Consider the following 15,747-nt stretch of genomic DNA (forward strand, 5'->3'; position numbering starts at 1 on the left):
TTACTCAGCTATACAGCTGAAATTAACAAACTATTGTAAATCAACTCTGCTTCAATTAAAAAAAAAGATGTACCACCATTACAAGTAATTGATGTGAGTTGGCTGCAAGTTCAAACACATGAAAATAATACTATGATTCTGAGACAGGAAGACAAGAACACAGCCATTCTGGAAAAAGACCTAGGAATGGCCTTGGGCAAAACAGGCACTGCAGGCTAAAGAACAAACTCCCTGGGGTCTGATTCCCAAAAGAAGAAAAAAAAAAAAAGGAGAAGAAGAAGAAACAGGGCTTAAAAGGTTGACCTTATCTCTATTATGATAAAACAAATGTCACAGGTGATTACAGTATAAAAAGAAACTGTGTGTATATATGTCCTTATGATAGCCAGCAAATATTTATCTTCCATAAAGTAACCACACAGGTACATACATAAAACCTTAACTAAGGAGCCCATATATTGAGAAGAAAATGGAACAGCAGTGAGCAGGGTGCCTGGCACACAGCAGGTCCATCCCACAGGAGCCCCTAGGACTTGCCCACACCTCCCACAGGTATGGTCCAGGTGACAGGCAGATTCCAAGTCACACCCACACCCACAACTGGGGCTTCCTTCCCCCTACTGCATCTTCCTCTGAACCCATGGAATTTCCCACTCTGCAGGCCAGAGAGTCTGTTCCAAATGAATCCAATGAGAACCTCCTGCCCTCTAGTACCTCCCAGACCATCCTGTCTTGGCCCTTCTCCATCAGAGTGTGGTCACCCAGAGTCCCCTGGGCAGCTATGTTGTCCCTGCTCAGGCCCACCTGAGATTCTGGCCCCAAGTCCATGCTCACCTGTCCATGCTTCTCAGTCTTGGCTCTGTGCTGCAGGAGCTGCTCTGTGTCCTCAAGGCCTTGGGGGCATCCTGGCTCCACCCACTGGGGCTCTGGGCTTCTTCCTCACAGAGCAGAAGGTCTTCCTTGATCCAGGTCTTGATCCAGGTCTCAAGGCATGACACAGCCCACCTTCTCTGTTCACTGCTGGGGTCAGAATCTGGCCCCTTGGGCCTTAAAAGCCTGAAGGGAGACTCCTTTCCTTTATCCCATTAGACAGACTGCAGATGCAATCAGCCTGGGAAATTACAGGCTGCTGATGACACCTCTCATCTTCCTCTCTGATTGAATCCTCTGTCCACGGAGTGGCAGACTCTCCCCCTTAATCCCCTTTCTCTAATTCTATCAGTGATATAGTTTCTGGCTCCTTGGAATATTTTTTTTCCCCCCAGAAGGCCATAAGTTTATTTTTTCCAGTTTTATTGAGATATATTTGACATATAATATCACATAACTTTAAGGTATACAATATAAGAATTTGATATATGTATATATTGTGAAATGATCACCACAATAAGTTTAGCTAACATTTATCACCTCACATAGTTAGAATTTTTATTTTTACTTGTGATAAGAACTTCTAAGATCTACTCTTTTAGCAACTTTCAAATATACAATACAGGTCCACAGGCTGCCTACCCTGGGCAGGGGTGCTGCACCCAGCTGGGTTGAGGGCACTGATCTGCAGTTCCCTTCCCATTGGCTGTCCTGCTTGGGTGCCAAGTGCCATACGGGATTTCATGGAGCGGTAGTTCTGCAGGCTGGGGAATCTGACACCAAGGAGCTGGAAGATTCAGTGTCTGAATCAAAGTACCAATAAAATGATGTCCCGTGAAAGCTGAAAGTCTCCATGTGAATATGACGGACAGACAGTGCGTCTTCATTCAGTGAGCAGTTCTGAGCACCTGCCACACCAGGTGTGGGCTGGTTGCTGGAATCCCTGGCTGTTTGGGATGAGGTTCCTGCCCACGAGAAGTTAAGAATCTGGAGGCAGGCGGAGTTAAGATGGTGGAGTAAGAGGACGTGAAGTTTGCATCTCCCCACAAGTACAACAAGAATGCATCAGAGCAATTCTTGCAGAGCACCTAATGGGTGCCAGTAGGGGACCTAAGGCACAGAAGAGGACGGGACAAATCCCCACATGACCAGGGTCTTTGTTCCAAGGCCAGGGGTCAGGCCTGATCTCCTGTGGTGGGAGCTCTGAGTCCAAGCTGCTGGGCTAACATAGAACTTCAGGCCCCAAGGAATATTCATTGGTGTCAGATTTCCCAGAGGTCTTCATATCAGTACCAAGACCTGGCTCCACCGAACTGCCTGCAAACTCCAGTGCTGGACGCCTCAGTCCAAACAACCAGCAAGAGAGGAACACAGCCCCACCCACCAGAAAAAAAAAAAGAGAATATAGAAAAATATGGTACAGATGAAAGAGCAAGGTAAACACCTACAGGTCCAAATAAATGAAGAGGAAATAGGCAACTTACCTGAAAAAGAATTCAGAGTAATGACAGTAAACATGATCCAAAATCTCAGAAATAGAATGGAGGCATGGATTGAGAAAATAAAAGAAATGTTTAACAATGACAAAGAACTAAAGAAAAAACAGTGATAAACAACACAATAGTTGAAATGAAAAATACACTAAAAGGAATCAATAGCAGAATAACTGAGGCAGCATAATGATTAAGTGAGCTGGAAGATAGAATGGTGGAAATTACTGCCAAGGAGCAGAATAAAGAAAAAAGAATGAAAAGAAATGACAGTCTCAGAGACTTCTGGGACAACATTAAATAGACCAACTTTCAAATTATAGGGGTCCCAGAAGAAGAAGAAAAAGATAAAGGGTCTGAGAAAATATTTGAAGAGATTAGAGTCAAAAACTTCCCTAACACGAGAAAGGAAATAGTCAGTCAAGTCCAGGAAGAACAGAGAGTCCCATACAGGATAAACCTAAGGAGAAACATGCCAAGACACATATTAATCAAACTAATAAAAACTAAATACAAAGAAAAAAATATGAAAAGCAGCAAGGGAAAAGCAAAAAAGAACATAGAAGGGAATCCTCATAAGGTTATCAACTGATTTTTCAGCAGAAACTCTGCAGGCCAGGAGGGAGTGGCAGGATATATTTAAAGCGATAAAAGGGAAAAACTTACAACCAAGATTACTCTACCCAGCAAGGATCTCATTCAGATTCGATGAGAAATCAAAAGCTTTACAGACAAGCAAAAACTAAGAGAATTCAGCACCACCAAACCAGATCTACAGCAAATGCTAGAGGAACTTCTCTGAAAGGGAAACGCAAGAGGAGAAAAAGACCTACAAAAACAAACCCCAAACAATTAAGAAAATGGTAATAGGAACACACATATTGATAATTACCTTAAATATAAATGGATTAAATGCTCCCACCAAAAGACACAGAATGGATACATTCTGGCTGAATAGATACAAAAAGAAGACCTGTATATATGTTGTCTACAAGAGACCCACTGCAGGCCTAGGGACATATAGAGACTAAAAGTGAGGAGATGGCAAAAGATATTCCTTGCAAATGGAAATCAAAAGAAAGTTGGAGCAGCAATACTAATATCAGACAAAATAGGCTTTAAAATAAAGACTGTTACAAGAGACAAAGAAGGATGCTACATACTGATTAAGGGATCAACAAAGAAGAAGATATAACAATTGTAAATACATACGCAGCCAGCACAGAAGCACCTCAATATATAAGGCAAATATTAACAGACATGAAAGGAAAACTTGACTGTAACACAATAATAGTGGGGGACTTTAGCACCCTGCTTACATCAATGGACATGTCATCCAGACAGAAACTCCGTAAGGAAACACAAGCCTTAAATGACACAATAGACCCGATAGATTTAATTGATATTTACAGGACATTCCATCCGAAAGCACCATAATACACTTTTTTCTCAAGTGCACATGGAACATTCTCCAGGATAGATCACATCTTGGGTCACAAATCAAGCCTAGTAAATTTAAGAAAATTGAAATCATATCAAGCATCTTTTCTGACCACAATGCTATGAGATTAGAAATCAACTACAGGAAAAATAAAAACCCACACACACGTAGTGGTTCAACAATATGCTACTAAATAACCAGGAGATCACTGAAGGAATCAAAGAGGAAATCAAAAAATACATAGAGACAAATGACAACAAAAGCACCATGACCCAAAACCTGTGGGGTGCAGCAAAAGCAGTTCTAAGAGGGAAGCTTATAGCAATACAATCCTACCTCAAGAAACAAGAAACATCCCAAATAAACAATGTAACATTACACCTAAAGCAACTAGAGAAAGAATAAACAAAACCCAAAGTTAGAATGAAGGAAACTGTAAAAATCAGAGCAGAAATAAATGATATAGAAATGAAGAAAACAATAGCAAAGATCAATAAAACTAAAACCTGGTTCTTTGCGAAGAGAAAAAAAAAGGATAAACCTTTAGACAGACTCATCAAGAAAAAAAGGGAGAGGGTTCAAATCAGTGAATTAGAAATGAAAAAGAAAAATGACAATGGACATTGCAGAACTACAAAGGATCATAAGAGACTACTACAAGCAACACTATGCCAAAAAAATAGACAACCTGGAAGAAACGGACAAATTCTTAGTAAGGTACAACCTTCTGAGACTGAGCCAGGACGAAACAGAAAATATAAACTGACGAATCACAAGGAATGAAATTGAAATTGTGATCAAAAATCTTCCAACAAACAAAAGTCCAGGACCAGATGGATTCACAGGTGAATTCTATTAAAACATTTAAAGAGCTAACACCCATCCTTCTCAAACTCTTCCATAAAATTACAGAGAAAGCTTGGAAAAACTCCCAAGCTCATTCTACCAGGCCGCCATGTCCCGGATACCAAAACCAGGCAAAGATATCACAAAAAAAGAAAATTACAGACCAATATCACTGATGAATATAGATACAAACATTCTCAACAAAATACTAGCAAACAGAATCTAACAACACATTAAAAGGATCATACAACATGATCAAGTGAGATTTATCCCAAGGATGCAATGATTCTTCAATATATGCAAATCAATCAATGTGATACACCATATTAACAAGCTGAAGAATAAAAACCATAGGATCATCTCAGCAGATGCAGAAAAATGTTTGGACAAAATTCAACACATATTTATGATAAAAACTCTCCAGAAAGTGGGCATAGAGGGAACCTACCTCAACATAATAAAGGCCATATATGACAAACTCACAGCAAACATCATTCTCAATGGTGAAAAACTGAAAGCATTTCCTCTAAGATCAGGAACAAGACAAGGATGTTAACTCTCACCACTATTATTCAACATAGTTTTGAAAGTCCCCGCCATGGCAGTCAGAAAAGAAAAAAAACAAAAGGAATCCAAATTGGAAAAGAAGAAGTAAAACTGTCACTGCTTGCCAATGACATGATACTATACATAGAAAATCCTAAAGATGCCACCAGAAAACTACTAGAGCTCATCAATGAATATGATAAAGTTGCAGGATACAAAATTAATGCACAGAAATCTCTTGCATTCCTATACACTAACAACAAAATATCAGAAAGAGATATTAAGGAAACAATCACATTTACTATTACCACAAAAAGGATACCTAGGAATTAACCTACATAAAGGGGCAAAATTCCTGTACTCAGAATACTATAGGTTACAGATGAAAGAAATCAAAGATGACACAAACAGTTGGAGAGATATACCATGTTCTTGGATTGGAAGAATGAATATTGTGAAAGTGACTATACTACCCAAAGCTGATTCAACTGCATAAAGGTTCAATGCAGTCCCTATCAAATTACTGTGGCATTTTTCACAGAACTAGAACAAAATATCTTAAAATTTGTATGGAGATACAAAAGACCTCGAATAGCCAAAGCAATCTTGAGAGAGAAAAACGGAGCTGGAGGAATCAGGCTTCCTGACTTCAGACTATACTACAAAGGTACAGTAATCAAGACAGCATGGTACTGGTGCAAAAACAGAAATACAGATCAATGGAACAGGATAGAAAGCCCAGATATAAACCCATGCATCTATGGTCACCTAATCTATGACAAAGGAGACAAGAATATATTGACACAATGGAGAAAAGACAGTCTCTTCAATATGTAGTCCTGGGAAAACTGGACAGCTACATGTAAAAGAATGAAATTAGAACACCCCCTAACCCCATACACAGGAAATAAACTCAAAATGGATTAATGACCTAAAGGTAAGCCCGGACACTATAAAACTCTTACAGGAAAACATAGGCAGAACACTCTTTGACATAAATCCCAGCAAGATATTTTTTGACTCACATCCTAGACTAATGAAAATAAAAACAAAAATAAACAAATGGGACCTCATTAAAATTAAAAGGTTTGTACAGCAAAGGAAACCATAAACAAGACAAAAATACAACCTTCAGAATGGGAGAAAATATTTGCAAAGGAAACAACTGACAAGGGATTAATCTCCAAAATATACAAACAGCTCATGCAGCTCAGTGTCAAGAAAACAAACAACTCAATCAAAAAATGGGTGGGGCTTCCCTGGTGGCGCAGTGGTTGGGGGTCCGCCTGCCGGTGCAGGGGACACGGGTTTGTGCCCCGGTCCGGGAGGATCCCGCGTGCCGCGGAGCGGCTGGGCCCGTGAGCCATGGCCGCTGAGCCTGCGCGTCCGGAGCCTGTGCTCCGCAATGGGAGGGGCCACAACAGTGCGAGGCCCGCGTACCGCAAAAAAAAAAAAAGGGTGGAGCGTGACGTAGCTGTTTTTTCTCGGCTAGGTCTGCTGCAACGGACGGAGGCCGGCTGAGCTGCGGTGTTCGGAGCTGCGGTTCTTGGCGAGATTTTGCGTTGCCCGTCCTCAGCCATTTCACCGATAATCAGCGGATCACTTTGCCAAGTGCCGGGAAGAACAAAGGAATTTGGAAGGAGACTCTCGGCTCCCGGCCGCCTTGCTCTGAGTGGCTTCCTTTTCCGCTCGCGCCTGTCCGGAGAAGCTGGACTTATAACCGTCACTGGATTATGCTTGTCTCTACAGTTGATGGTGATCTCTGTCCTCCTGTTGAGGAACCAGTTGCTACTGCTTATCCCAAAGCAAGCAAGAAAAAGGATAAGGCCAAAGAGAAAAAGTTTATATGGAACCATGGAATTACTCCGCCTCTAAAAAATGTCAGAAAGAGAAGGTTCCGTAAGACAATAAAGAAGAAGTATATTGAATCTCCAGATGTGGAAGAAGAAGTAAAGCGGTTGCTGAGAGCAGATGCTGAAGCTGTCAGTACCCGTTGGGAAATAATTACTGAAGATGAAACAAAAGAAGCAGAAAATCAAGGCCTTGATATCTCTTCCCCAGGAATGTCTGGCCACAGGCAGGGCCATGCCTCATTAGAACATGATGAGCTTCGGGAGATATTCAATGACCTCAGCAGCAGCAGTGAAGATGAAGATGAGACACAGCATCAAGATGAAGAAGATATAAACATCATGGACACTGAGGAAGATCTGGAAAGGCAGCTACAGGACAAGCTAAATGAGTCAGATGAACACCAGCAAGAAAACGAGGGAACTAATCAGCTGGTTATGGGAATTCAGAAACAGATTGATAACATGAAAGGCAAGCTCCAAGAGACCCAGGACAGGGCAAAGCGACAGGAGGATCTCATCCTGAAAGTGGAAAACCTGGCTCTCAAGAACAGATTTCAGGCTGTGCTGGATGAACTGAAACAAAAGGAAGAGCGAGAAAAGGAGCAGCTCAGCTCTTTGCAAGAAGAGCTAGAATCACTCCTAGAGAAGTGAGGAGAGTTTTGGTACTTAATTTCATTCCTGACAGTGGTCAGCCTTTTCCTCCTCTTTTCCTTTTTCTCTGAATATCTATTGTTCTTAAAATCAAAGCACAAAATTTCATGCCTAACTGTTGTGAATGTTTTTAAATAAGGAATTTGGTGCATCTCTTTAATGAGCTATAAGTTTTCTTCAGACAGGGACCATGTCCTATACATTTTTCACTTGTTGAACTGGGTTTAGCTGGGCATAAAGCAGGTACTAAAAACCTATTGACTAATTATATTGCTTTCTCTTTTCTTCCTGTCAGGATTGTGCTGTACTATTTGAGGTTTTTAGTACAGTTGCTTTTGGGAAAATGTCACTGTTACAGCATGGGTCTTTCCAAATGCATTAAAATAAAACACAGTGCAAATGAATTCTAGTAATATGACAAGTGAATTCTAAGTTTCATTCATTTCACTTATGTGAAATCACACCATTTTCTAAAATAATGATTAATAATTATCAATATATTTCAAGGTACAGGTGATTTTCATGTCTATTTTATTTTTATCTATTTTGCTTGTTGAATTATTTTTTTAATTTTTTTATTTTCTAACTTTTTGTTTTATATTGGAGTATAGCCGATTAACAGTGTGATACTTTCATGTGCAAAGCAGAGCGACTCAGCCATACAAATATATAGATATCCATACTCCCCCAAACTCCCCTCCCATCCAGGCTTCCACATAACATTGAACGGAGCTCCCTGTGCTATACAGTAGGTCCTTGTTGGTTACCCATTTTAAATATAGCTGTTCCTTGGAATACATTGAAAAGTCCTCATTTTTCTTTTCTAAAGTGAAATTGCTGAACATTCTTGGCCTGTCCCTTCAGAGGTTATTTGAATTCCATCTGCCCCTTAAAGGAGGTGTTTCCCAAATGTATCCTAATCTCTGTTTCTGGATTTCCAAAGCCCTTCTGCAGTTCTCAACCTCTCAGGCCCTCAGGCGGCAGACAAGCTCTCTCCTTGAGGTGCAGCTGCACCTCTCCTTCAGGAGGTGAGGGCTTTGTGGGAGTGTTGTAGCAGGTGGGCGAGGGGCTGTCATGGGGCAGCCACCAGGACAGGTTTAGGGACAGGCTTCCCTGGATGGAATGAAATAGAAGTTGGCCTTGAGGAGGCCTTGAATGTACTTTAAATACATTTCCCTGGAACTCCGTATGTTTTGTAAGTTCCGAAGTAATCCTGAATCTCCACTTCCAGATTTGATCTTTCTCACATCTTTATATTCATAGAAGACTAAGGATCTTTGTATTAATATATAGTGAATGCCTGCATGATGTCCCGTTCATTGATGGCTCAATCATTCCTATGTTAAACCATCAAACCTGTCCTCAGTATCCCCTGTCCCTGGATGCTAGTCAGCATCCAGGGACACTAGGACCCCAGCACACTCCCCACAAGCAGGCAGTTATGGTGCTCACGGAGGGAGATGGGTCTCAGGTGAAGGTGCTCCTCTTGTCTCCCTGAGGATAGCCATCTACTCCCAGGAGAGCAGAAAGCTTTTCTTAAACAGGAGCACGTATGCCTGCACTCCAGAAACATCTTCCTTCAAACGTTGAAGGGTAAAATGATGGGATGTGCGTTACAGAAAAGCCTTCCCAGGTAGTAGAATGGTCACATGGGGACCTCCTTTCCTCTGTTTCCCTTTCTAGAGGAATCCTGCTTAATGGCTTTTTGATGAACCTTTCCAAGTAGCCTACATATAAAACCCAACGTTTCTATGATGAATACTTTATGTGTATAGAACCTTCCCCTGGGTATATTTGCAATGAGGGCAATCTATCTCATCTTAAATGCTTATTTTCCACTTATTTTTGTCCTATATCAGCACATCTACTTCACTGTTTTAAAATGTGTTGTCAAGGACAACTCAGGAAATAGTTTAAATAGGCACTTTTATGAAGTGCCTACAAGCTACCCACTCCTCTAAAATAATGTTTCCAGTGATGATTTGCCTCTCTAGTTTGGTCCCTGAACATAGGTAAACAAAATAAAATGTAAAATCATAGTTGATTATTAAAATCGTGTTTTTGTGGATTTTATTCGGGATTTCATTGAGGCAGCGATCCAAATTGGAGAGACAGGAAACTTTTAGTATGAGTCATCCAATCCATGGAGGTGGGGTATACTCTTACATTTATAAAGGTCTTCCTTAATCTCTTTCATTACATGTTTATGATTTTGTTCATACAACTTCTGCATTTCATGTCTAGATTCATTCAAATGTATTTTACATGTTGATGCAATTGTAAAAGATTCACTTTCAACACTATATTTTTGTTTCTCACATGTGGATATACTTAAAATATGTATTAGTACTTTATACAATAATCTTGCTAAAATCCCCTCTAGGCTATATCATTTCTCTTCAGGTTCTTCGAGTTTCATAACAGACAGTTTTATCTTTTGCAAATAATGACAGTTTTCTTTCTTTCAGTGTTTAAGACTTTTTCAGCATCTCCTTACTGAGCTGGTAGACCCTCTGGTGGGGACTTTACACTTGAGCACCAAGGCGTCGGCACCTTAACCTACTGATCAATCATAGCATCACCAAACGGGAGCAACTCCACAATATGTGTACAGTTATTTGCTGGTGTTTTTGAGCTACTCTGCATCACCTATAAATCATCTAACCACAAAACATTGAATCTGAATTGGATGAGCATTTGTAGCATCCTTTCACTTTATGGTAAATGTAGGGAGTAGAGGAGGAATATGTTAATGACCTTAAAAGAAACAGCACTTGAATGTGGGAAATTGTGCCGGTCAATGAGTCAATGCTGGCATAAAAAAAAAAAAAATGAATAGAGTTGAAAATGAAAAAAAAAATCCTCAGTGTGAAACATGAAAGTTCTTTGGATCCACATTGAATAAACCAACATAAAAAAAGACCTTTATGAGGCAGTTGGGGAATTTTGACTATGAAGTAGTAAATGATATCAAGGCATTGTTGCTTGTTTTCTAGGTATTATAAAGGTTTTAATAAAAAAGGTCCACATTTTTAGTGGGGTATGATGTATACAAGTATGAAAGCAACCATAAAGGGAAGAAAAAAGATGAGTTAACAAAATTTTGATAAATGTTGAATGTGGGTTGATGGTACTATTTTTTAATGCAATTGTGTCTGCTTCTCTGTATCTTTGAAATTTTTCATAATAATTAATTTTGAAGTATACTGAAAGGTACAAACTAACTTGAGCCGCATGAAGAATGAAAATGAAGAATGATTCTGGGGTACCTCAAAATTATCTGTAACACTAATTTTTTTCTTAATATAAAATATTGAATGAAATATGACAAAATATAGCAGGCATTAGTAATACATGAATTAGTTATGCATGAATTTGGCAAGAAATTGTTTATGAAGGAAAAATCAGTAATACATATCCTATCTTTAAGATTCTGACATTTTGTTCATCATGGACATTTTGCTTTCATTTTGACTTTTTTTTTTTTCTCGTTACGCGGGCCTCTCACTGTTGTGGCCTCTCCCGTTGCGGAGCACAGGCTCCGGACGCGCAGGCCCAGCGGCCATGGCTCACGGGCCCAGCTGCTCCACGGCGTGTGGGATCTTCGCGGACCGGGGCACGACCCCGTGTCCCCTGCATCGGCAGGTGGACTGTCAACCACTGCGCCACCAGGGAAGCCCTAATTTTGACTTTTAAAAATACTTAAAGTAGTATTGGTCCTGATCCCTGTGTGTTTTGGCACCCCTTAAATTGTGCACCTGAGATGAGTCCCATGTTTTCCTCCCTGTAGACCCAGTCCTTCCACTCAACACATGGAGCTGAGCTGGAGCCGTGGCTTGAGAGCGGCGATTCTGGACACATGAGAATCTTGTTTTTCATAACTATGAGCCCACCTCCCCCAGTGCAACCCCTACACTGAGGGAACCTGGCTCAGCCTTCTCTTCCCACAAGATCTATCTCTCCTCTGTCCCTGTCAACACTCTCAAGCCAAAGGGATGGGAACCACTTTTATTTAGCACCTGGGCTCACTACTCTCAGTAAGGGAGGACACACCATGGGGAACCCTCTAGCATTTCGGGGGGGGTGTTATTTTGGTGGTGTTGTGTTATGGGGTTTAGGAAAAGGCTAAGGAAGAAGGACGTTGCTCTGATAAGATATTGCCAGTAGGGGATTCATTCTGTGACGGGGTATCTTCATAAACCTCATGCAGAAGGAGGGAAGACTAGACTGAGGCTGAAGATGTGATGGGCACAGTAATAGCCGTCACTCCTATTAGCGAAGAGAGGCAGGTCCTGTCCTGGGTGTTGGGTCACTTTTGTGGTTTGAACGATGTTCATGTTTGGTCTGTGTCCAGACCTGCTTCAAGAGTAGTCTTGTGTTTGTCTTGTTGATCAAAGTCACAGAGTGGCCCTGTCGGATGATGTTGCTGTTCTGTGAAGCTGTTTACGTTCATCAGGAGAACAGCAAGACCTAGGTGAGGGTGCCGGGCCAGCTCCCATTCATGGGGGGCAGGGGTGGGCATTTCTTTCTCCAGGCTCCCCAGTTCTGAGGATCACTGCGCAGGGATGAGAAATGAATGTGCTCTGTTGCATAGCAGTCTGTGGGACCAGAACACAGGTGGAGAGACGCTGGTGGAAAGTGAGAGGCAGTCAAGGGCAGAACCCCAGGGACCACAGTCACAGAGCAGCCAGAAAGAGGAAAACAAAGCAGAAACAGCCGTTGAAAGAGCACCTGCGACTGGTTGACAAAGTCCAGGTCCTGAGCCCTCAGGTCGTGAAAGTGTCAATGGTGTTGGAAACAGAATCACCATAAGGAGCCATCTGAGTAGAAAGGCAGGACTGAAACCTTGATGAGAGAGTGAAAGTTTGATTGTAGGGAGTTGGATTTGATGACTGTAACTCAGGCATTTATTCCAGATGAGGCCATCAAAGTTGAACACTTGACTGTTTACATCAGTTCTTTCAGGCTGGGGAGCTCCAACTAAGGTCTGCCCCTCACTAGTGTGGAAGTATCGATTGTGCCCCCAAAATGTCCAAGGGAATGAACTGCTGGGAAGGCTTTAGAGCCAAACTAAGTGAGGGACCTTATCCTGAAGAATGAAGAAGAAATGTATTTATAATTATGTGAACACTGGTAAGCAATGACTCACCTACTATGTTCAATATCGATAGAATAAAATTTATATTTTAAGGCAGGACAAGAAAATTTAAACCTAAGATTCACTCTCTCTGTCCCTTTGGGCCTCCTCCCTCTCCCCCTCATGTGCAGGGTGCCTCTGCATCACACATAACCCATAGCTCCTAAAAGATGGGAGAACCTGCTCGAACATAAATATCAATCTTTTGCCCTTTCTTTGATGCTAGCAATGTGACATTAAAAGAATAGCTTCTTTCCCAGCTCCGTAGGGAGTCATGGACCTTGCTGCTCACTTTGTATGTGCTTACCTTAGTGAACTTTATGTAACATATCCATATGTTATTTATTTATTTATTTTTTATTGCCCCCCCAGAAGTCAAGGGGATCAGTGTGCTGGCCTGACAGATGACCTCCAGGAAGTGGAGGCATGGGAAATGGAGAAATGGGGGCTCAGAACAGAAGGAAGCTGAGATGTGGTGCGGCGGGTGGGGGGAGGGGTGGGGATGGGGCCAGAAGAGCAGCAGAGTTCCTGGAGGGGACAGCACCCTCCCCCCTCCTTCTGGCACCCCAGACCAGGCCAGAGAGGAAGAACAGCAGCAACAAGCTCCTCTGAGGGCTTCCTAAGTGCCTGGAGCTGTGTTAAATGCTTTAAGGACATTATCTTCTTTCAACCTGGTAAGTGCACCCATTTTGCAAACACGGAAACTGAGGCAGGGAGGTCTCACGGCCACGTCAAGGTGGAGCCTGTCTGACCCCAAAGCCAGAATTTAACGGCTCCTCTTGTCTCCCACCTCACAACAACCCCCTCACCCTTCACCGAAGTGGCAGCCCTGAAAGAACCAGCAGCCCTTTACCGCCCAGAGGGAAAACTGAGGCCCAGAGAGAGGAAGGTTATTGGACAAATACTGGGGTTTAGGGCAAGTTGAGGTGGGGCCACCTCAAACATTTTTAGCTACGAAGAGAGAGACTCCAACTATGGGGCTTGGGGGAGGGACCCCTCCATCACCCCTCGGTCAACGTAGGGACCTCCATCTTGCTTCCCACAAGCAGCCCTGCCTCCTCCCTCCAGAAGCATTACCTGAGCTCAGGAGTTAACCTACAGCGTCCATATGTTATTTTGATGGACGATCCTGTGTCTCAAACACGTACATGACTATAGCTTCAACTTCTAACAGGTGGAACTTCGGTTATATTCCTCAGTTTGGCTTGAATGAAATTCCCTTCTTAACGTCACTGTTAATTGAATTTTTGTGGACAACACGTACTATTGATTGGTTTCTTTGGTAAAAACCTAGTAACTGGAAGAAGTGACAGATGAGGTACCTAGACAATCCGGAAGGCTGTATGTGGCCCCTTTGCAGCGCCCTCTAGTGGTTCTGAATGTGTGGTTCCCAGACCAACATCATCTGCGTCAATTCAAATACATACATCCAAACAAAAAGATGGTTGCAGCCAGTTGGGATTCTGGATATCTGATGATTTTTAAAAGGTTATTAATGAAAAGACATCCTATACGTGAAAGACACAGAGTACACTATTTACATTGAAAACACTATGATATGCAGGATTTGCTTCACAGTGATGAAGAGCAGGGGTGGCTGGGGGCATCACTCACTGGATGTGGACATGGGATGTTGTAGGCTAAACTGTGTGCCCCCCACAGTTCATAAGTTGAAGCTGTAACTCCCAGGACATCAGAATGGGACCCTATATAGTAATATAGTCTGTAATGTGCTGATTAAGGTAAAATGAGGCTGCTCAGGGAGGTCCTAATGCAACACTGATGGGTGTTCTTAGAAGGGGAAGAGACATCAGGGACGGGGACCCACAGAGAAAAGGCCATGTGAGATCACAGCCACGAGGAGGCCACCTGGGAGCCAAGGAGAGAGGCCTCAGGAGAAAGTGAACCTGCTGACCCTTTGGTATTCAACTTCCAGTCTCCAGAACTGGGACAATGAGTTTCCGTTGCTGAAGTCACCCTAATGGGTGGTGTTTTGTTGTGGCAGCCCTTGGAAACTGATAATTATGTTTGTTCTACTATTTTTCTATTAATTTACAATCTGAACATGTTCTATGTAAAAACACTTTTCACAAGGCTGACCAATGTTCTCAGTGTGCTCCTGTCCCAGCCAGGCCACGCCAGCTTCTCTCTTCCTTCTTTGAGCCACAACTCTCCCTCTCCCTCCATCCTAAAGTGTCCACATCCCTTCAGTCTCTATCTCCAAGGGAAATTTAGAGATTACAGCAGACTCAAAAGGCGTGCCAACCTGGGAATGTAAGTTGGAGTAGCCAATATGCAAAACAGCATGGAGTTTCCTCAAAAAAACTAAAAATGGAAGTGCCATATGATCCAGCAATGTCTCTTCTAGGCACATATTGAACAAAACTATACTTCAAAGTGATACATGTATCCCTATTTTCATAGCAGTGCTATTCACAATCCCCCAAACATGGAAGAAACCAAATTGTCCATCAACAGAGGAATGGATAAAGAAGATGTAGCACATGTATACAGTGGAATACTACTCATCCATTGAAAAGAACAAAATAATGCCTTTTGCAGCAACATGGATGGAACTTGAGATTATCATACTAAGTAAGTCAGAAAGAGAAAGACAAATGCCATATAATATCACTTACATGTATAATCTAAAATATGACACATATTAACCTACCTATGAAACAGAAACAGACTCACAGACATACAAAACAAACTTGTGTTTCTAAAGGGGGAGGGAGGGGGTGGCAGAGGGACAGAGTGGGAGTTTGGGGTTAGCAGATGCAAACTCTTGTATATGGAATGGGTAAACAACAAGGTCCTACTGTACAGCACACGGAACTATATTCAATATCCTGTTATAAACCATAATGGAAAAGAATATAAAAAAGAATGTATGTATATGTAATGTGAATT

At 41.9% G+C, this 15,747-nt stretch overlaps 1 protein-coding gene across 1 annotated transcript; it reads left to right on the forward strand.

Moving 5' to 3' along the window:
* The first annotated feature begins 1,731 nt into the window (after nt 1–1,731).
* Nucleotides 1,732–7,723, forward strand: LOC132488917 (transcription initiation factor TFIID subunit 7-like). Its single transcript, XM_060097779.1, has 2 exons — nt 1,732–1,760; nt 6,686–7,723. Exons 1-2 carry the CDS (start codon nt 1,732–1,734, stop codon nt 7,695–7,697), a joined length of 1,041 nt encoding a protein of 346 aa, XP_059953762.1. The 3' UTR covers nt 7,698–7,723.
* The last annotated feature ends 8,024 nt before the right edge of the window (nt 7,724–15,747 follow it).

This window comes from Mesoplodon densirostris, chromosome 1 (assembly GCF_025265405.1).
Source record: "Mesoplodon densirostris isolate mMesDen1 chromosome 1, mMesDen1 primary haplotype, whole genome shotgun sequence".
Classification (NCBI taxonomy): Eukaryota; Metazoa; Chordata; class Mammalia; order Artiodactyla; family Ziphiidae; genus Mesoplodon; species Mesoplodon densirostris.

Excerpts from the sequence above, each read along its gene's own strand:
- LOC132488917 (XM_060097779.1), top strand. The coding sequence starts at position 1,732 with ATGACGGACAGACAGTGCGTCTTCATTCA. Across the intron at positions 1,761-6,685 it reads AGACAGTGCGTCTTCATTCA|GTCTGCTGCAACGGACGGAG; the intron begins GTGAGCAGTTCT and ends TTTCTCGGCTAG.